General features: G+C 34.2%; 1 protein-coding gene across 1 annotated transcript; it reads left to right on the top strand.

Annotated features, from left to right (window-relative positions):
* Positions 1-525: 525 nt before the first annotated feature.
* Positions 526-11,257, top strand: LOC145613112 (patatin-like protein 2). Its single transcript, XM_081668167.1, has 7 exons — positions 526-827; positions 8,789-8,970; positions 9,401-9,587; positions 9,875-10,036; positions 10,129-10,431; positions 10,615-10,787; positions 10,929-11,257. The coding sequence occupies exons 1-7, from the start codon at positions 696-698 to the stop codon at positions 11,050-11,052; spliced, it is 1,263 nt and encodes a 420-aa protein (XP_081524293.1). The 5' UTR covers positions 526-695; the 3' UTR covers positions 11,053-11,257.
* The last annotated feature ends 11,672 nt before the right edge of the window (positions 11,258-22,929 follow it).

Raw genomic sequence — 22,929 nt, forward strand, 5'->3', positions numbered from 1 at the left:
GAACTGATTGGAGCTGAACTTAACTGAATTAAATTGAAAATAAGCTGAAGAGAACAGCTCTTAAATTACAAGCAAGTCTATTGCTCCTTAATAAACATATTAAACTAAATCAAATACCCGAGTCTAAGTAACATAAACTAAAGATCGTCACTCACAAAGTCAAGTCATAACTGAATGCATTTTGCAAAGAATTCACATTCAAGCTAAGATAGCCGCCTTGCTATATGGAGTATAGAAAAGGATAAGAAATTAAGATGATAGATAGATATATCTATTTTCTTACCTATATGGAAATATATATGTATCCAATTGACAACAATTTGCATTTCATCAACCAATGACTGATCTAATCATTATATCTCAATTTATTGATCTGACAAAATACTAACAACATTGTAATGAACGTATGAATATTGTAATCAATACCTTTCAAAAAAAAAAAATATATATATATATATTGTAATCAATAGTCTTTATTATTGGTAGGTTTTACCACGTCAAAATTGTTTCATTTTCAGTACGGTTGAATTTAATTATTTAGCTATAAAATATAGAGTACTTGTTACAAACTAGTAAGTACACCTTGGTTAATCATATTTACTTAAATAGTTCGCTAATTTCTTCCTCCAATCCATCTAACATAGACTACGCTGTTGTTTAAGCACATACGTAGTCTTGATAGGTGGTAGCTAGCCATGGAAAGATCTAGTTCGCTTCTTCAAGCTCCAACTTACGGTAACTTAATTACTATTCTTAGCATCGACGGAGGCGGAGTCCGAGGGCTGATTCCGGGAACCATTCTAGCCTTCTTAGAAGATGAGCTTCAGGTAAAGTCAATTGCAATACATACTATGTCTATACGTACCAATTCGATCTTACTTCGTATATGTTCAACCCATTACACTCCATATATGCTAAGAAAATACTCTCTTTGTTTCTTTAATTGTATTTTGAGATAATTGGTTGGTACTCATCATATTATTACTTTGCAATAATCTTGTACAAGGCATGTTATAAAGGATAATATGAATAATCTAAATCAGTATTTTTTTTTTTTTTGACAAGAATCTAAAACAGTACTCCCTCCATTCCACAATGATGTTCCTGTTTTGAATCTTTGACTTTTTTAAGAAAGAGTGAATCTTCTAAATTTCTCTTAATCTATAAAAACAAATATAGTCATGTGGGATCTAGTTTGATTCGTCTTGGTGAGTAGATTATTAATATCTAACTTTTATAATATTTGCTAGTGTAAGATTAAAGATATTTGCGGTCAAAGATAGGTAAACTTTTGCATTGATTTACGAAACAGGAATATCATTATGAAACGGAGGGAGTTATGTAAAGTATATATATGTAAGTGTTTATTGAGTGTATACTTTACATTTTTAGGAAAATGATAACTTTGAGTATAGAAAGGTAACTTTTACCTGTCTTACAATTAATTATATAAATTCATACACAAATTTGTCAAAAAAACATTTTAAATGCACCATTTTGCATTTTGTGAAAAAAAACCTTTTAAAAGCTTTTTGGCAAAAGAAAACCCGATTTTAATCATTTTGGCAAAAGAAAACCCGATCATGAAATTTTTTTGTTTAAAACAACCACATGCTACTAATTAGCTTAATTAACTTCTAATTTCTTATACTCCCTCCGTGTTTTTTTAAGTGATACACTTTGACCGGTACATAGTTTTAGGCAATTTAATTGACTTAAATAAAATAAGAGGTAAGTGGGGTAGTGGAGTATTAAAAAATTGTTAAAGAAAGATAGTGGGGTTAATAGTTTATTGAAAAGTAATGAATGTGAGAGGAAAGATATAATAAAAAAGTAGTACTGGGTTTGGGTGGGGACCATGAAAGGAGAGAGATATAATATTTTAATGTATTTTTTTGCCAATAATGAAGTGTATCACTTAAAAAAACACGGCCAAAAATGAAAAGAGTATCACTTAAAAAAACACGGAGGGAGTAATTAACTTGTAACTCTCACTTAAACCTTAATAATTAAATTAATTTATAAATAAAAATAAAAATAAAAATAAAAAACAAAAACATAAACCACCACGCCTTTCACCGACCTGCCTTTCCCCATCTCTTGGCAGCAGCCCCCCTCCCCAACTAAACTGCCACTTTGAACCCTCACTCCTGCGACGCACCTCCACTGCTGACCAATCTTCATCCCTTTCCCATCATCGAAAACAGGGGAGTCGTGGAGCTTGACGCCATGAATGGCGACATTGTCATCGGAAATCGAAGGAAGTAATGGAGAGAGAATTGTTAGGGAGGAGAGCAAGGATAGATCAAATTTGGGTGCCATAAGAGAGATTGAAGGTACAAAAATGGAATTGGAGGAAAGAGAGGGTTGCTTGGTGTAGGAACGAAAATTGATAATAATCGGAACAACTTATCTGAACCAAGTCGTGGCGCGAATAAACCCTGGCCTAAAGTTGGATTTGCCCCGTTACGTACACACGGACTTTTGGCAATCAACCTCCAGGGTTACACGACCTCTGCCTCGTTGGTGTAGTACAAAGAGACAGATTGAGAACACTATGATCAATGCCCAAAAACAAGAGATTTTATGTATTATTTATTTTTGAGAATGAAGAAGAATAGTCTATATATTTTTTTTGTGTGTGGAAATGAGGTAAAAGAGCTTCCTTTATATATATATATATATATATATATATATATATATATATATATATATATATATATATATATATATATATATATATATATATATATATACACACATGTATATGTATATATATATATATGTAGGGAATATTTCAAGCACTATAACCCCAAGCTTGAACCCCACTGTGATCATACATAAAAGTATGGTGGCGTTCCAAAGGGAAGAAAGCTAGAGCAAAAGAGTCGCCAACAAGTTTTAGGAACTTGTAAACCAATCACGAGGTGAAGGTTACACCCATAAACGATCCAGGAGATCGTCAACTCCATAAGGTCAGGAACCAAACAGGGTTTGTGGATGAGGGTACGAATCCAATCTACAAAAGAAAGGACCCGCCCTATAAAATAGGCCTCTACTTTGTTCTACTCGTATTCATGTGCGCTTTTCGACTAACATGCGATCATTATATTTAGCCCTAACCTGTTTAATCTATGTTGGTTGAATATTAATGCACAAATAATACTATTATTGGCGATCACTTGTATTAAAATCATATTAGCCTAAACCAAATTATTAATTATCTTATTAAGCGTGATTTCAAGTACAAATTCCCTTTAACAAGCATAAAAAGCGTGATCAAGCAATAACAGTAATAAAACAATAAATATCAAGCAACATAATAATAATCATCATAACAATAAAAATCATGATAAGGCATATTAAAGCTTAATAATAATAGCAAGATCCTAGGCATGATACTAACAAGATTAATAACAAATCATAGCATGTCACTAAGCAATATAGATCAAAGTTTTAAACCTAACATGGTACTAACATGATATTAGAAATAATAAAAGGCACCCTAAACATGATACTAGAAAGCATTAAAAACATCCTAATATGATACAAGGAATATTAAACAAATCTAAGCATACTTTCTACATTGAAAGAGAGTAATAAGATTACATACTTTGAAACCTCGTACCTCTTTCTAATAAAAAAATACACGTGTTAGTAAACTTCAAAGAAAATAATAAAGAATAATTAAAGAATTAAATTAGAATCAAATTAAATAAAGTTTTGACTAGATTTGGACCAAACCCTCAGAAAATATTAAACCTTGCACGTCTAGGGCGAAGGCAACTTCGAACTTGGATAGGTGATTCTAAATCTTGTGTATGCGGAATTGTGTTTAAAAGGTTGGTTTAGAAATCAAGAGGGAAAGAATAAGCTAATGCTTAGAGTGAGAATAGAGAGAATTAATGATTGTTGATGAATAAAAACAGAGGTTTAGGACTTGAACTTTGTGTCTTGGTCTCATTGGTGGTGGAATTTGATTGTCTTTTGGTCATTAACCGACTCTCCAAGTCTGTCGTTTATCTCTCTGATCTTGATTCTATTTTAGATGATATTCTGTTTGCTTGTAAGGACTTGAACTTTGTGTCTTGGTCTCATGTCCGTAGGGATGGGAATTTTGTCGCTCATCATTTAGCTAGGTTAGTACCGTTCGGTTGTGAGAAGGTATGGGAAAATCATTGTCCTACCGATATAACTCCTTATGTACTCATGGACAATTTGTCTAATTCTTAATTAATGGTACTCCTAGCTTTTTCTCAAAAAAAAAAAAAAAAAAAAAAAAAAAAAAAAAAAACAGAGGTTTAGGATCCTATTTATAAGAAAACAGTCCGAAAAAGCATAGAATTTGATAAGGAATAAAACTCCACTCTGTCGCTAACAAACCGACCTTGTCGCCAGAAATTCATCTTGTCGCCAGGCGACAGGGTCTGTCGCGAGGCGACAAACCTGTCATTTGGCGACAGAGACAGTTTTTGCGGATTTTGTTTTATCATATCTTTTGATCTAAAAGTTTAAATAAGTCATATAATATGTCGTTGGAAAGCTCTTGAAGTCTACTTTCTAATGCAATTAGAATCAAATTAAAATCTTTTGTAGATAAAAAGATATGGCCGAAATAGTGGAAGGGTGTCAGTTTTGGATAGAGTTTCGTATTTCTTTCATATCTTTTTCGTTATAGCTCGGAATTAATATTATAATATATCATTGGAAAGATAATTTCAAGTTCTATCCAACCATATAAAATTTGGATAAAAAATATGAGGCACGAAAATAATATCTGACTGGATTTGAACATCTTTAAATTCGAATAGAACTAGGACTTAAAAAAAAGGAAAGTTTTAAAAAAGGAAAGTTTATATTTAAATCAAATTCCTTAATCTTATCTTTTCAAAAAAGGATAATTAAGATATTTTATAAACTTATAGAAGATTCTAATCAATTCTAATTAGTTAGGAATAGGATTAAACCTTTGGACCCTCCTCATGATCATTGGGTCGTAGGTAAAATCCGGTTTGGGCCCAGTTTAGTATTTTGGCCATAACTTCCTCATTATTCATCGGAATTGGGCTTATAATATATCGTTGGAAAGGTCTTTTCAAGCCCCATCCAACTACACCATTATTGGGCCCTTATCATGGACCAAACTAAATTGGATTGGACGTTTTCATAAAATAGAGTGGGTTTTCGAAAACAGAAAGAAAGAGAATTTTTGATAAAAACTAACCGCAACACTAGACTTTCCACACTTTCACCTCATTCGATTATGGTTCGACGTGAAAGACATTCATCACTGGGTTTGGTTTTGGGGAGACACAAATGGGTGTCTACAATATATATATATATATATATATATATATATATATATATATATATATATATATATATATATATATATATATATATATATATATATATATATATATAAAAGAAGTAAGTCAACCATGCAAAGAATCAATTTTCTGATAAAAGGATCAACCCTTTATATACTACTTCCACTAAGTCTGATAAAAGGAAAAGAAGTAAGTCAACCATGCAAAGAATCAATTCTTTCCCATAACTATGCATGTGATGATTCTGATCTCAAGCAATATCAATTATCCGGCATAAATACGAGAATGAAGATGGCAATTGTCCACTGATTGATACAATCATGCAAGTGATATCAATTAGTCAATCAAGCAATATGTAGTCCATCAATCATGCTACAAAACGGATAGATTAAAGAAGGTAATTAGGAGATATTTTTGGTGGCCAGAGTCAACTAATCAATTCAAATTTGTAGTTGATCTTTTGAAGCAAAATAATTTAGACTTGGAGTTATATCATGGGAGATAAGCAAATGTATTTAGACTTGAAGATTTATCATGGGAGATAAGCAAATGTATTTAGACTTGAAGATTTATCATGGGAGATAGCTAATTATAATTAGTAACTCCAACACTTGGCCTGAATTAGAGAGTGAGAACTGAGAAGGAGGAGTCGGATGACGTGAAGAGAGTGGTGGAAGAGACGACGGATGTGAGGGGTGGGAGATGAAAGGGAGGGTGAATGAAATGGAATTGAAGCCGATGTTTGAGAGGAGTTCAGCGATGGCGTTAATGGTTTCTTCGGAAATGACATTTAGCTGAGGAATAAGGTGAGAGAAAATGTTGATGGAAGCTAATTAAACTCCATTTTTGAGTGTTTTTTAGGGCCTGTTCATATTTACTGAACTAAGCTGAACTGATTGGAGCTGAAATGAACTGAACTGAATATTTTATGAGAGAAGGAAATTAGGAGCTGAACTGAAGTGATTGAAACTAAACTGAACTAAACTGAATTGAACTGATTGGAGCTGAACTGAACTGAAATTAAGTAAAGTGAACAGGCCCTTAGTTCTCTGGGTTTTGGGAAATGAAGGTCTCGGCCGGCAGCAGAGGTGAGTCGCCGGGGTTGGGGGGTTTAAGGCGGCGCGGCTCAATCGATGGAGGGGGGATGCAGCTAGGGTAGGGGGAAAGGGAAATGGTTGCTGGCTGGTGGTGGAGGTGGTGGTTTTTGCTTTTTTTTTTCTAAATTAATTTAATTATGATATGGTTAAGTGAGAGTTATAGGGTAATTAGAAGAACTTAGAGTTAAATTAAGTTAATAAGAGGCACAGGTTGTCTTGAACAAAAATTTTTTTATTTTGGGTTTTCTGTTACGATTAAGCTTTTAAAAGGTTTTTTTCTCGCAAAATGGGGCATAAAAAAGTTTTTTTTTAGACACATTTTCCTTAATTTTATTATTGTGTATGTATCAATAATGCAAATTAAATTTTTTCTATAACACAGATTCTAAATTAGGACGGACTTTCATTAAGGTATTTTATTGTAAGACAAATTAAAGCTACCCTAAAAGCATTTAAAGTTACGTACTCTTACATATCACAAAAGTTACCACTTTCCCAACATAAAGTTTACCCTTAAAAAGCACTTATAATGTGGAGTATTTGATTAATTAGATTACCCTTCATACCATGTATCTATAAGAAATTACATATTAAAATATAATTAAACTCATTACATATTATAACTTACCCTTAGCTTACAGGAATTAAAATCAGGAAATTTGGCATAAAACCACATTTTAAATCTCCTTTTTTACAATTAACCACCTTATAAAAAAAATGTTGCAAGAAACCACCACTTTAAAAAAAATGTTGCAAGTTAACACCTACCGCCGAAAAGTGACTAATTGACCAAAAACTCTGATGTTGACCGTGTCACGTGCCATGCACGTGAATTTAAATGAGTCCTCCCCCTTTGTTTTTTACTTTTTCTTCTTTGATTTCTCGGTTCTCCTCCCACGTTCCTCTTTCTTCTTTCTTTCTCTTCTTCTCAACTCCCCTTTCTTCCTCACATCTCCTCCATTGTTGATTGTTGTTGCTTCATAACAATACAAGTATTTTTTTTGCCTTTCTCTTCTTCTTTCTTCTCTGTTCATCTTTTTCTTCGTCTCTTCTCTATTAATTCCTTATTTATTTTTGCGAAATTAGGTCATTGATTAACAACTAAAAACCCAATAAACCACAACCATATGCACCATAATCGTTGGTGAATTACATAATTAATTTGGGATTAACAATTTTCATTTTTTATTCCCCCTTTCAACTCAAAGTATTGTAAAAAAAAATTCAAAAAAAAGCCTTAAAAACTAACATGGGAATGTGAACAAGCAATCTCCCATATGCCCCATCCCACTCAAATTGAGCCTTGTGTTTGCCTCTTATACCTTTAGCCATTGATGACAACCATAAAAGTTCAAAAAATTATTCAGAGAAGAGGATGCAATTGGGCGAAAATTGGACTCGAGTGAAAATAGAAGATGAAATATCAATTTTTTTACCTTATTTGGATTACCCAGTAACTATTTCAACCACATGCAATAAAATCGCCTATCAAATCTCGTCTACAACTTAGGGCCTGTTCACATTTACAGAGCTGAGCTAAGCTGAACGAAACTAAACTGATTAGAGCTGAACTGAACTGAACTGAGCTGAAATGAATATTTTATGAGAGAAGGAAATTAGGAGCTGAACTGAACTGAACTGATTGAGCTGAACTGAACTGAAATTAAGTAAATGTGAACAGGCCCTTAGTCAGCCATTGATAAGTTAAAGCAAATAGAGGAAGAAAGAGAAAGAAAGAGGAGCAGGGGAGGAGAAAGAGGGTAATCGAAAGAGAAAAGGAAAAAAAAAGAAAAGGTGGGGAATTTTCATTTAAACTCACGTGCGTGGCATATGACACGGTCAACGCCAGAGTGTTTGGTCAATTAGTCACTTTCCGGCGGTAGGTGTTAACTTGCAATTAAAGTGGTGATTTCTTGCAACATTATTTTTATAAGGTGGTTAATTGCAAAAAAACGATATTTAAAAGGTGGTTTTATGCAAAATTTCCTTAAAATTACTATAAATTTGGTTAAAGTTACCTTCATATTGACGTTTTACAATAAAATTAACGTAAACCCACCTTATATGCATGTGACTAGTCATTTTTGTAATATTAATACAAGATAAAGTTATAGTAATACTTGTATTTGGATTTTCATGTTTTTAAGAATATGGATTAGACTTGAATTTGGCAAAATTCAATGGAGCCCATCTAAATTACACCCCTATGAATAAGCATATTTACAATTAGATACTTGTTACTGAAAATTAAATACCTAATTAACAAAATTATGGGGACTAATTATAAAATAGAATTCATCATTTAGGGTTTTAAATTGAAATTAAGGGTTTGCTATATAATAATTTGATGATTTTATGCAGAAATTGGATGGAGAGGATGCAAGACTAGCGGATTACTTCGACGTGATGGCAGGAACCAGCACAGGAGGTCTAGTGACAGCCATGCTTGCAGCACCAAACGAAAACAACCGCCCTTTGTTTGCTGCCAAAGACATTAAGCAATTCTACTTAGACCATTGCCCCGGGATTTTCCCTCAAGAGAAGTATGCATCCCTTTTTTTCGACATTGACTATATCACCCTTCACCACTAGCACATTATGCACGCGATGCATACATGATGTTATAATATATGTGATCACCTTTAAAAAAATTCATATTTAATTTTTTTTTTATAGTAAAATTCATATAAAACCTGAGCTGGGTAAGTACCTCATATAGGCTTCTATGTGTTTTATTTTATTTTATTTTATTTTATTTTATTTTGTTAGAAACTATTAAATAATAAAAAAAAATCAAATAATTAATACATAAGAAAAAAAACTTAAAGTCTCTCTAACTAAGAAAAACATCTTTTTGTTGAGATTCATATATATTAAATAACCGTGCATCGCATGGACTTTTATCTATTAAAAATTAAATAGGGGAAATACAAAATATATGAGGATTAGATCACATCAATATATGTTTTGTAGGTCTATCTTTGGTCATGCAAGGGATATAATGAAATCGCTGGAAGGACCCAAATACGATGGGAAGTATTTACATGAAATTGCCAAGGAAAAGTTGGGAAATACAAAGCTACATCAAACTTTGACCAACATTGTTGTCCCAACATTTGACATCAAGCATATGCAGCCAGTTGTCTTCTCCAGCTATGAGGTATCGAATCAAATCTAGCCTTTAATTTGTTTACAGCACCTAATTTGTATTAATCTGAATAACTCTCTAACACGATCTAAGTATTATTGATTAAAACAATTAGTTATTTGCTCCCAATATTATAAGACCAGATTTTGATTGAGACATACCTTATTAAGTCCAAATGAGTAGATACCATATACCTATCTGGTACATATGGTGCACATGCATGTAACATTTTTATTCGTTTGCACATATATATAAATTGTGTGAAACTAAGTGACTAGTACAATGTGAATGACGATCAGGTAAAAAGGACACCAAGTCTAGATGCCTTACTCTCGGATATATGCATAGGAACTTCAGCTGCACCAACTTACCTCCCACCCCATCACTTCAGCACCCAAGGACTAAATGGAGAAGTCCGAGAATTCAACCTTATCGATGGTGGTGTAGCTGCCAACAATCCGGTAATGTATCATAAAATTTCAATATGCATTATTACATCGCTAGGGCTACATTTATCATTTTCCTATTAAACTACGTTTTATTTATGGTATAGGCATTGGCCGCGATAAATGAAGTATCAAATGAGATATATAGCGGAAGCCCGGATTTCTATCCTATAAAACCATCAGATTATCATAGATATCTAGTACTGTCTCTAGGTACTGGAACAACCAAGTGTGAAGAGAAGTATGATGCAGAAACCGCGGCAAAATGGGGTGTCTTAGGGTGGCTTACTTGTGGTGGATCCACTCCTTTGATCGATGTGTTCATGCAAGCTAGTGCTGATATGGTGGATTTTCATCTTTCTACTGTTTTTAAGGCCCTTCATAGTAACAAAAATTACATTAGAATCCAGGTAATACATACTTCCTCTATTGATATTTAGTTACAAAAATCAAATTAACATTTAATTAATGTGTTAATTGAAGTACTAAAGAATTAAAAAAAAAAATAAGAAGGAAGATTTTTTTAAAATATGAAACTATACATACATAAATTTGCTTACATTATTATTTAAATTGTATGAAATTGCATGTAGGATGATACATTAACCGGAGATTTAGCATCTGTTGATATATCAACAGAGGAAAACTTGGCTAATCTTGTAAGAATTGGTGAAGAATTGCTTAAAAAACCAATTTCAAAGGTGAATTTAGCCACTGGTGTATGTGAGCCAAGCAGTCAACATACAAATGAAGAAATACTCAAGAGGTCAGTAATTTACATCGTTAAACACATACTTTTGGATTAATTTTATTATAGAGAACTCGCAAAATAAGAAATGTGCAAATAAGTAAAGCTTATATGAGTAATACTTGACATGTGAATATGTGATGTATGTAAACAATATAGGATAGCCGATATACTTTCGAAGGAGAGGCGACTACGTTACATAAGATCACCTCAAGGGCAAGGACGTGTTCATTACTGGCGAACCCATACCGAAGAAGCAGGAACTAATGAACCAGCTAGCTAGTGAATGTTTATCAAAGATTTATCTGTTGGTGACACCATGCACTAGCCTGCCTCTTTTTTCTTCAACAATGTTGTATTTCCCTTTTTAAACACTCAAAAAAGGGAATATGAATGCTTATTACTTTACTTATCCTGGTTTTAGTTCGTAGAAATCTAAATGTATGGATGATAAATTACTACTCCATAGATATGAATTATTTACTAAATATTCCCTGAGCATTTGCAAATATAAAAAATTTCAAAAGTAAAATAAGAAATTATATGGAGTTATAGCAAACTGAAATTTCGTAAACAGTTAGTAAACAAATTGATCAGCATAAGCATGCATTACAAGATCTACATTTCATATTTAATGAGGGACTAAGGAAGCCAACTGAGGGTTGAGAATATAAATGATGAGATTTCGCATATTTTTAAACAAGTCTACATGCAGAAACGGACTACTTCATGCTCTCATTATACTCTGATTTCTCTCACAAAACCATAATGCTACTGAATTCTATTAGCTTTATATAAACATACCAGTTGACAACGAGTTACTAGCAAAAGCAAAGAGTCTCAACAAAAGATTGTAGCATATGTAAATTGTAGATCAGTAAGTAAATATTAATAATGGACAGAAAGTACTATTCTTAGGGAGTGCATAACAACAAAACTTGTAGAGCAATCAAGAGATGAAGTATGTAGCTAATAGTGTGACGATGTCAAACATCCAAGAACTTTAGGAGGAGACTGATGCAAACAAACAAGTATTAAAACTCAGAGTCTCAGAGAATATCATCAACCGCGAACAACAAAATCAAACTAGTCATTTTACACAAACATCATTCTGTTTTAGGATGAATGTCTACTGCCATAGTGCCAGGGTATGTTTTCATGCAAAAAATAACATAGTTTTGTAGCCCAAACTTCATACTACTAATATAAACAATCGAAAAATAAGTATTTCAATTGAATTAACCATAAAACAAAACCTTACATGGTAGACCTAATTAAGGTTGTTGGGCCTGTATCACTAAGCAATCCAATATGTCTAGGGCATTGCTCAATAATCAGAAGATACATCAAATCAAACAAGGAGGCCTGATTGGAACGAGTATAGCAAGCAAAGATTGAAGTATCAATCATGAAGATACTTGCCAAGAATACACCTACAGAATAGGGAAATAGAATAAATTAAGAAGATCTATGTAACCCTAATGGATCCTAAGTATAAATAGCATAGTAAGACATCACAATACTCATGTACGCTCACATATACCTCAATATAAACTAATTATTTTGCTTATGATTACGGATCTATGTCCTGGCTGAACAAGGAAGCATGTCCTTACTCAGTATTGCTTCTCTAAACTTATCTTTTTGATCTTATTGTTTACTTATTGCTTACTTATTGGTTATTTATTGCTTTGTTATTGTTCTTGGTTGCTATATTCAATATTTGTAGATTGATTGTTATTACCCCTCAAATCCTAGCAAATTCTTAGATGCCCTAACTAAGATTTGCCTTAACAATTTGGCACCCACCGTGGGGCTGATAATAAATTAACCTACCGATTCGCCAAAAACCAAAACAATCACCATGACTGGACAACAAGTACCTTTCACCATTGCCGAAATCAATGAAAGAATGAACGCATTCCGTCAAACCTTAGACTAGCAAAAAAGCCAAATCGAAACACTGTTGGCCCAAAAGGTTCAAACCGAAGCCAAAATCCCTAGCCCAACCAAACAAAATGAAGCCCTCCGCAGCCAAATACAATCAGTTGCATCCAAAACCGTTAACACCAGGAAAAGCACTGAAAGTATAGCCATGCAGCTTGACATGTCTGGAACCTTCCATACCCCTAACAGGGAAAAAGGATCTAACAACAGGGAAACGTCCCTGGACCTAGATTTTCTGGATGCAGGAACCCTCAATAAGAACAGACAAGAAGGAACCGAAGAAGGAAAAATAGAGAAAGTGGTTAAGGAGTACCTCAAAGCATTTGAGGCCAAGATCGCCAAGATCCCTGGAGTGCCTAAGCCCATGGAGGAAGAAGCAGCGGATGGCTATATAGAATCTCCTTTTTCAGAAGAGATCGCCATGGAAGAAGTGCCAAAGAGGTTCAGCCCGCCCAACATGGCCATGTATGACGGAACAACGGACCCTGATGAGCACATATCCCTTTACAAACAGAAGACGATGACAAGCTCAATTCCCAAAGACATCAAGGAACCCATCATGTGCAAAGGTTTCGGAGCCACGTTATCAGGTACAGCCCTAACTTGGTTCACTAATTTAGATAATGGGACAATTCGATCTTTTGCAAAAATGGCGAATCTCTTCAAGATTCAATTCGCTAGTAGCAGAAAATTTGAGAAGCAATCCTCGGATCTGTACCGTGTTGTGCAAAGTCATGGAGAATCCTTGAGGGACTATCTTAACAGGTTCAACAGGGAGAAGATTGGGATACACAAGTGTGATGCTCCTACAACAATCGAAGCATTCAGAAGAGGGCTGCTAGACCATAGTGAGCTCTATAAGGAGTTAACCAAGTATCCCTGTACGACCTTCGAGGATGTGCAAGCTAAAGCTATGGCGCAAGTCAGATTCGAAGAGGATGTCTATGCAAGAAAGACTCCTGAACCAGATCGTCAGCCAAGAAGGAGCAACAACTTTTCCAGAAGGGACCACCGATTCAAGCCGTATCAGCGTTCCCGTTTTGATAAAGGATCAGTCAATGCTATCAAGGGAGAATTCTCAAATTGGAGGGAAGATCATGAACTTCCACCTAAATTGCATGAATATTATTTCAATGTTAACCCTGCAGGAGTAATTAGGACCTTGAACAAAATAAAAGATACCGTGCAATGTCCCAGAAAGAGTGATAGACCTGGATATTGGTCATACAACTGATGAATGCGTTGCGCACAGAAAGGAAGTTGCTTACCTATTGAAGAAAGGGTATCTCAAAGAGCTCCTATCAGACAGGTCCAAAGCTCCAGGAAGAGAAAAAGAATCCAAGAAAGGTGGCCCCTCACCTCCTCCTCCAATTATCAAGACTATTTGTTTCATATCAGGAGGGTCAGAGGTATGCGGCTTAACATACTCAGCAGCAATGCGGCATGCAAAGGAAAGCAATAAGGATCAGCCCGACAGAAGGGAAAGGTTAAAAATGGATGTTCCCATCATGTTCGAAGAAAGCGATGCAGTATAAGGCCATCATGACAGCCTAGTAATTACACTCCCAGTTGGAAATTGTATGATCAAGCGAATCCTTGTTGACAATGGAAGCTCCGCAAACATCATCATGCTTGATACCTTGAAGCATATGAACATCGATGAGAAGAACATCATCAACAAGTCAACAATGCTAGTAGGATTCAGTAGGGAAACCAAGAAGACAAGTGGAGAGATCACATTAGCCACTTATGCAAAAGGGGTCAACTTACAAGTCAAGTTCCTAGTGATCGACACCTTGTCATCATATAATATGATTCTAGACAGACCATGGATACATGAGATGAATGCCATCCCTTCCACACACCATCAAGTCATTAAGTTTCCTACTAGGTGGGGTATTCAGGAAATCAAAGGGGACCCTAAAGAAGCCAAAGAATGCTACAAGATTGCACTAAAGTCAACATCTGCAGAGAAGAGTTCAGCATAGCAATCAGTGTAGGGGTTTATAGGTACTACGCAGCGGAAATAAACATGAATCATATTCATAAAGTACCTAATCCAAGGATCTTTGCATAACACATAAAGAACACATAATTGTACCTTTGAAGCGTGATTCCACGTGCGATCGAGCAAGAACAAGGGGAGATAAAGAACCTCAAGCGTGATTCCTCTACTTGGTCCACGGGCATGGATTAAGACCTCCACTAATACTAGTTAGTCGCAATTGAACCCTTCAATTGACCTTCTACGGAGAGGAGCGACATACCAACCAAGAACCACCACGAACCACCACACGCGCCACCAAGGGTGGCCGGCCGTACGGACGAGGGGAGGAGAGAGATAGCCGTGAGTTAGAGAGAGGATTGGGGTTTTGGGTTTGGTTGCCTTGATGTCAAAATTCACTGTGTGTGAATTATGACTCTTACTACAAACCCTAGGCATGGATCTTATTTATAGATCTCATCTCTAAATAAGAGCCCATGTCAAAAGCCCAAAACCTAATTCCAATCTAACTATGCTAGCCCAATCCAATTCATGATTAGTCAATTGCTCATGAGGCCCATTAATGGGCCTCTTACTTGCTTAACCCAATACCCTTGTTGTGTGACCTCATAGGATCCATTCTAAAGGGCTTTGGACTATTTGACTAGTCCAAAGATCATCTCTCATAGTCTAGCAACAGAGGATGACGTCCCAAAAGAATGAACTTATTATCTCCATAATAGTGATCCTTGATATATCTAGTAATTGCACTTATCGAAGACACAATTCCTTCAATCTCCCACTTGTCTGAGACAAGTGCGCAATATTCAAATTCCTTAAGTCAATGTGTGTCGATTTGATAATATGATTGCATCTCATGTCGTGATCATATTAATCTACAAATCTTTCTTGAAATCTGAGTTAGAATTACAAAACAAATGGTTACAATGTAATCCATTTGAGCACGGCCATGCATTTTCTGAATTCTCCCTCTTCAAGGGGCCAAGGCACATTCCTAATTAAATAGGTAGACTCAATCCAATCTTATGGAAACCAAAGCTCCCACTCAACTTCTGAAATAACCAGGAAACACCCTTTATAATCTCCAGTTAGGGGAAGACGTTTGAATGTACCACAGTTATAACATCCATTGAATGAGATCAATGTTCCACTCATGTCAAAGGAATCCACTAATATATCCGGAAGCTCTATACTTGAACTTCAAAGTAGGTCTATAGTTCGATCATGCATCATTCATGCATATCCATGTGATTGACCGAGCATCACTACGCTCCTATAGCCCATGAAACTGCGCTATCCAATCAATCTTAACATGCTAGTCCATTATTGGAAATCATTTATGTCCAGTTTAATGATTCCGAACTAGGAACTTAAATAATATATGAATTTAGTTCACCTGTGGGGTTTCATTCAAAAGGTCATTAACCTAATGAGCCCATCAATTCATAATTATTTTGGACATTTTATTTAATCTTGAAACCACGATTAAATAAGATTGAAACTTTGTTTCAATTGATAAACATAATTCTGCAAGCTAATGTATTACTTTTGTAATATGCTTTCTCAAAACATACACAACTAAAATTACATAACTTGCTTCAATCCAACAACCTTAGTATGACTCTCATACCTTGGTCATGGAATGGGTTTAGTAAGTAGAGTTCATAAGAAATTCTCATAAACATGAATTTTGCTATTTCTAAATCTTATAATCATTTGCATCTCCATATACTAAGAATTTTCCTTCACCCTTTCGCAAGGAATTTAGGAATTTCTAATTTATATTCCAACGTTACATTGGATTTCGATTGAAATCTATCATCACTTGTTCTTTAAAACACGTGAATCAAATAGACAAGTATAGTCCATGGCATGCATGATGTATCCTTTGCGAATTGCATAAATAATTTCATCAACCTTTCTCAAGGTATTGAATCATTAAGCAACGTGCCATGTCACATGGGATTGAAAATCTTTTCAATATAATGTTGAACCTTATAAGAATCTTATCAATATAAGCTTCTTAACCAAAACTCAAAACATCCTTCAAGACCTATCTATATAGATCTTGAATCCCAAATGTACTCATCTTCTTCTCCAAGGTTTTCATACAAAATGCAATAGCCATCATTTGATCCTTCAATAATTCTCTCTGTACTAGACCAAGAAGACTCCATAGCTCCCACTAAACATCTTGTACACACAAGACCTTTTCTTCATTTTACGAGAACATCAAACAATTTGATTAACTCACAAAATTAGGAACATTAACTCCCTGATGCCAACTTCAATCCATTATGGATATTTTATGCATCCCTAGGATTATTGGATCTTCAAACTTTTGATTGTATCATATATAAATCTTATTTCATGAACAATTTCAAGAAAGCGTTTTGAAATCCATCTACCAAATCTCATAAGGTAGAAATCACTAAAATATCTTTAATAGATCTTTGCAACATGTAAAGGTTTCATCGTAATCATAGTCATACTATGAATTAGTTGAATCCTTTAACAAGTCTTTGCTTTAGTTAGAAAAAAATTTTCTTTCTTGTCTGTTTTTCTTATATTGGGTTTCACCCAACTTAGGCAAATTATTCAAGTGTCATACGCTTGCTTACAAACTTAGAATCTATTTCAGATTTCATGGTTTTAAACCACTTGGAGTCATAACTTGTCAAATCATCTTTATTACTTGCATAATCATAATGTTCCAAAATAAATATTTTAGAACTCTTAATCAATATGAAATCATATTTCTTTGGCTAAGTTTTACATATGCTATAGTCATCATTGTGGGTTTTTATACAACAATTGAAACTCTTACAACAACTTTGTTTAGTTTTCAATGAGAAACGACAGTAGAGGATTTGCACTTGGAATGTACTACCTTCGACACATGGTTATTAATCCCATTACACTTAATGAGACCACGCGTTGTCATTTGTAACATGAGGTGAATCATGCTCATATTGTTGCTTTTATTTGATTACTTCTCGAATTTCTTTAAGATTTTCGAATTCACTTTTCTTGAACTCTTTCAAGGCTCTCGAACTTTTCAAGATTCTTATACTCCCACTTGCCTTTTGAGGAGGCATATTTAGCATAGGGTGAACCAACCATGGTTTTGAACCATGTTTGTTTGTTGCTTTTCTCAAACTCTTTTGAGATTTACACTACTCCCACTTGACCTTTTGGAACAATTTCCATAAGGGCACCTACTTGAGCAACAAACATTTTGTGCTAAGTATGGTTTGTGTAGTAGTACCCCGAGCTCTATACAGGAATCGAACGTGCATCAAACAGTTTAATACATGTTTTATTCCTTGATTTGTAGAAAGACTTAATAAGAAGTTTTCTTATCCATATCACATATGAAGCCTTTGCTACATTTGATTTGACGTATGTAATTTTTGTTTAGTTTTGTAGCTTATCTTAAAAGTATATCCCTTGAACAATGGTTGGAAGATAGGTATTTTACATCCATTATCAAAGTATATCTCATATAGGTTGATAGCTCCCTTCATAAACACTTCACAAGGTTTTCTTTCAGAGTTTGTTGTAAAACGATTTCACAACTCTGGATGTTTATCAATGTCTTGGCTTAAATTCTCATTATTACGATCATATCGCAATACTTTGAATGTGTTGCCAAGTACATGTCTTGACTTAAATTTTCACAATTACAATCATATTGTAGTGTAATCATTATCTTGTCAAGTTGATACTGAACTTCATACTGAAAATTTTGAACTTTTCAAAATATTCATTCTTATGCTTCAACTAAGCACAAGTAGTGATCGTATCACAAATGAAGTTTCATTGTCTGTCTCTAGCCTTTGAACCTTTGGTTTTCTTACATCGATATGTATTCGACCTTGAGTTCTTATCATCATTTCTCTAAATGGTGACTTAGTCAAAATTTCAAATTAGAATGATAATTACATATATCAATGAATTCATAATCCAATGATATTGAAAGTCCATCCCTTTGGATCTTCCGCATGTAATTTTCATTTTCATTTGAATTAATTGACATATTAGAGACAATTTATATATATAGAAATTGTTTAATTATTTCTATCATATAGAACTTTAAACCTATTTAGCAATTCAAAACACATTATGACTCAATGAAGCATAGAATAACATTTATTCTACGTTTTGAATCTTCGATGTTTAGTCATTACTAACATTGAATGGTGTTTTGATAATGGCAAAAATGAATAACATTTATTTAATTCTAGCCAATTATTAGTGGTGAAATACTGGTTCTACTTGTAAGGTTGCAACTTTTGCTTCCAAACTTGTAGATTCTACTTGTGAAGTAGCAACATTTGCTTCTAAACTTGTAGATTTATTTCTCCTTTATCCATATCTTCTTCCTTTAGTTCAATCACATTGTGCAATGAGTGAACTAAACAAGACATCATATGTCCAAGAAGTAGCAATATGCTAAATCAATTTCTATAATATAATTCTTAAATTGGAACATTTCCATTCTTTTACCTTCCAACTATATGAGGTAGTATCTAATCAATTGGAATTGGTCCATTTAATTTGAAACATTTGTTGTTCATAACAACTTTTAGCATGTAAGTAGTTCTAGGTTTGAGAAGTAGCAACTTGTTTGCAATTCTTGGCCTATAACTTCTTAATGCAATCCTCATATATTCCTAAACCTTTCCCGTTTGAGCCACTTAGAACATTTCTCTTAGGTTCAAAATGATACCTTGCTCAACTACTTTAAGCACTTTTCATGATTTTGCTAAGTCTATTCTATCGTTATTTATATTTGAGTTTAATCAAGTATTAAACTCTATATAAAGTAGATGAAGAATACTGTTATTTGATCAACTTTTGATCATAGAGATTTCCAATCACTTTCTTATATTCAATTATATTGAAGATAAGAGATTTTATTGGACTTGTACACTTGTCTTTTGAGGGATTGTACCTCTCATCTCATTATATACCTTGAAACATTTTTCAAAATGAAGATGTGTTGGTATTTTACTCAAACATTTTGAATAAAACCAACCTTAGACATGTGACATGAATTTCTAAAACTTGTCTTTTAGAACAATCTTAGCAAAATTGGAATATAGGTTTATGGATTATCTTTTAAACTTTTGAGAACGTTTCTCAACTTTATTTTCAATCGAGGAGATTATATATAATAATAAAATTAGAACGACATGTTACTTATAATTAAACGCAAAATTCAATTATGTTTATTAAAATTTAAAGTACCATAAGCGAATTAAATTGGTAACTTTAAAGCATTTATTCAATGTTTATTGATCCCTATTGAATAAAATGATTCCAAGATCCTTTATTTGTGCAATAATTGACCGGACTTTGGCCCTGCCATCAACCATTACATTTTCAAGGTGAGTAAACTCTTTACTGATTACAACTCTTTGTAATTCTTGGTTGAATAATTACCCATCACATGTTTAATTATTACCCTTAGTTTCAAGGTTCTAAACTTTATCTTTAGGTAACCTTGTTGAGTATAACCAATTAAAAGTGTAGAATTTGTCCTACCCCCACTCCCCAATGAAAAAAATGACGCCCAGCTTTGGCATGACCCATCATAAATGTCAAAGGTTTCATTGGGTTTTTAATTGGAAAAACTGCCTCAATATTACTGGGACCTAGATTTATTATGTTGTGATTAAATAGTGAACTCTAGCGCATCATCACATGCCATCAATAAAATCTAACATGCATAAAATACTGAATGCATAAATAAGATATAGCATGGCCCCTAATCCTAAGAAAACTAATAAAGCAAAAAACTCCCACTTGAATCTTCATGGATCGTATCCACCTTGCTCCTTTGGGCCTTCACTTCATGGGCTTCTTGGATTATCTACAACCTGTAATTCTATTCTATCCTATCTACTACTTAAATAAAATGAAATAAAATTACAAAATACTTTATCGGTAAGTAGACCGTACTAAGATTACAAAAATACATCACGATGCGCAGATCGTATTTAGCAATCTACTAGGCCATACTAGTCATTATATAGCAATAAACAACATCATATATTATAAAATTGCCACATAATAAATCACTCATCATGCTTTCCTAAACTATAACATCGAATGATCATAATTAAGGAAACATGGCATCTAAATATCTCATATTTTAAGTAGTGCAATTAAATAATATCATACATTATTCATGATCATCAATAAAATATCATATATTCTAAATTAGTCATGAGATAGAATCAAATCTTATTTTAATCCTAAAAGATAAATCATATTTATCCTCAAAGATTATCCTAACAATGTTAGGAAATTCTATCCTAATTACTAGCCAATCACAATATTTTAAATCAATTATATCCAAAAATAATTATGGGATAATCACATTATTTAAATCAATCTTTATCCTTTTGGAATATGCTTAGAATATTCTAACAAATCCTATCCAAAATTAACAACTTTAATTAAGGATAATTATCAAAAACCAACTTTTGAAATTTGATTTTATCCCAAAATAAAATCAGATTTTATTTTGAAATATCTTTAAAACAAAATAATTTTTAAAAAACATTTTTTTTTTAATTATTGATGCTGCCACGTCAGCCAGGGAGTAATCCCCAACCAACGAAGCAGCTGCTTCCCGCTAAACCGCAACCGCAGCCAGGAGCAAACCCCAGCCACGGCACAACCGCAGCCAGGAGCAAACCCCAGCCACGGCACAACCGCATAAGCAGCCTGACCGGAAGTTGCCGCCGTTTCTCAGTGGGCTCTAATCGCCGGAACCGCCTTCTTCCTCGCCTGAACCCAGCGGCGTCGTCTGAGGGCTGTCGTAGCAGCTAGGCCGAAGCCCAGCCACCAGCAGAACACGGCTGCAGTTGCGGCAGTGCAACTGTTGCACCGCCTGCTGCCGCCCGTCGCCGGTAGCTGTCGCCCTCACTTCCCGCACCCTATTCGACCTCCTGGGCAACCGCTGTGGCCCACCTCACGGTGGTTCATCCACCCAGCCACGGCTGCCCCCTCCCAAAATCAATTTTTTTTTTTTTTTTTTTTTTGAGAAATTAAATCTAATTAAACAACATTTGTTGAATTAAATTAATTTAGGCCTTTTGAATTAAAACATAACACTTATGCCTAATTCAATTTTGAAATTAAATTCACAATTCAATTTCAATTTTAGGGTTCTTCAAAAATTAATTAAAATTTAATTTAACTTTTAAATTAAAATATTGATTAAACAAAAATCATATTTTATGTATAAAATCAATTCAATTAAATTTATGAAGCATAAAATTTTCAAAATTCATCAAAATTAAGCAAAAAAATCAAAATTTTAGGGCTTTATTTCAATCAAAATTTTCGAAGAACTAGGGCTTAAACGGATTTTGCTAGAAAAATTGAGCAATTAAATCATATTTAATCTTATCCCAAAAATTAAATCTCCATTTAATATAAAGATTGAACCATAATTAATTATTCTCCCTCCTAATTGAATTAAAATTGTGGACTATCAAAGAATTATAGTCAATATGCGTAAATGCAATAGGCTAACTGATACCATTGTAGGGGTTTTTAGGTACTACGCAGCGGAAATAAACATGAATCATATTCATACAGTACCTAATCCAAGGATCTTTGCATAACACATAAAGAACACATAATTGTACCTTTGAAGCGTGATTCCACGTGCGATCGAGCAAGAACAAGGGGAGATAAAGAACCTCAAGCGTGATTCCTCTACTTGGTCCACAGGCATGGATTAAGACCTCCACTAATACTAGTTAGTCGCAATTGAACCCTTCAATTGACCTTCTACGGAGAGGAGCGACATACCAACCAAGAACCACCACGAACCACCACACGCGCCACCAAGGGTGGCCGGCCGTACGGACGAGGGGAGGAGAGAGATAGTCGTGAGTTAGAGAGAGGATTGGGGTTTTGGGTTTGGTTGCCTTGATGTCAAAATTCACTGTGTGTGAATTATGACTCTTACTACAAACCCTAGGCATGGATCTTATTTATAGATCTCATCTCTAAATAAGAGCCCATGTCAAAAGTCTAAAACCTAATTCCAATCTAACTATGCTAGCCCAATCCAATTCATGATTAGTCAATTGCTCATGAGGCCCATTAATGGGCCTCTTACTTGCTTAACCTAATACCCTTGTTGTGTGACCTCATAGGATCCATTATAAAGGGCTTTGGACT

This window comes from Chenopodium album, chromosome 25 (genome assembly GCF_948465745.1).
Source record: "Chenopodium album chromosome 25, dcCheAlbu1.1, whole genome shotgun sequence".
Lineage (NCBI taxonomy): Eukaryota > Viridiplantae > Streptophyta > Magnoliopsida > Caryophyllales > Amaranthaceae > Chenopodium > Chenopodium album.

What these genes read in the sequence shown, in the direction of transcription:
- LOC145613112 (XM_081668167.1), top strand. Translation starts at nt 696, where the DNA reads ATGGAAAGATCTAGTTCGCTTCTTCAAGCTCCAACTTACGGTAACTTA. An exon ending in TCTTAGAAGATGAGCTTCAG is followed by an intron (nt 828 to 8,788) that starts GTAAAGTCAATT and finishes GATTTTATGCAG; the next exon opens with AAATTGGATGGAGAGGATGC. An exon ending in GTGTAGCTGCCAACAATCCG is followed by an intron (nt 10,037 to 10,128) that starts GTAATGTATCAT and finishes TTTATGGTATAG; the next exon opens with GCATTGGCCGCGATAAATGA.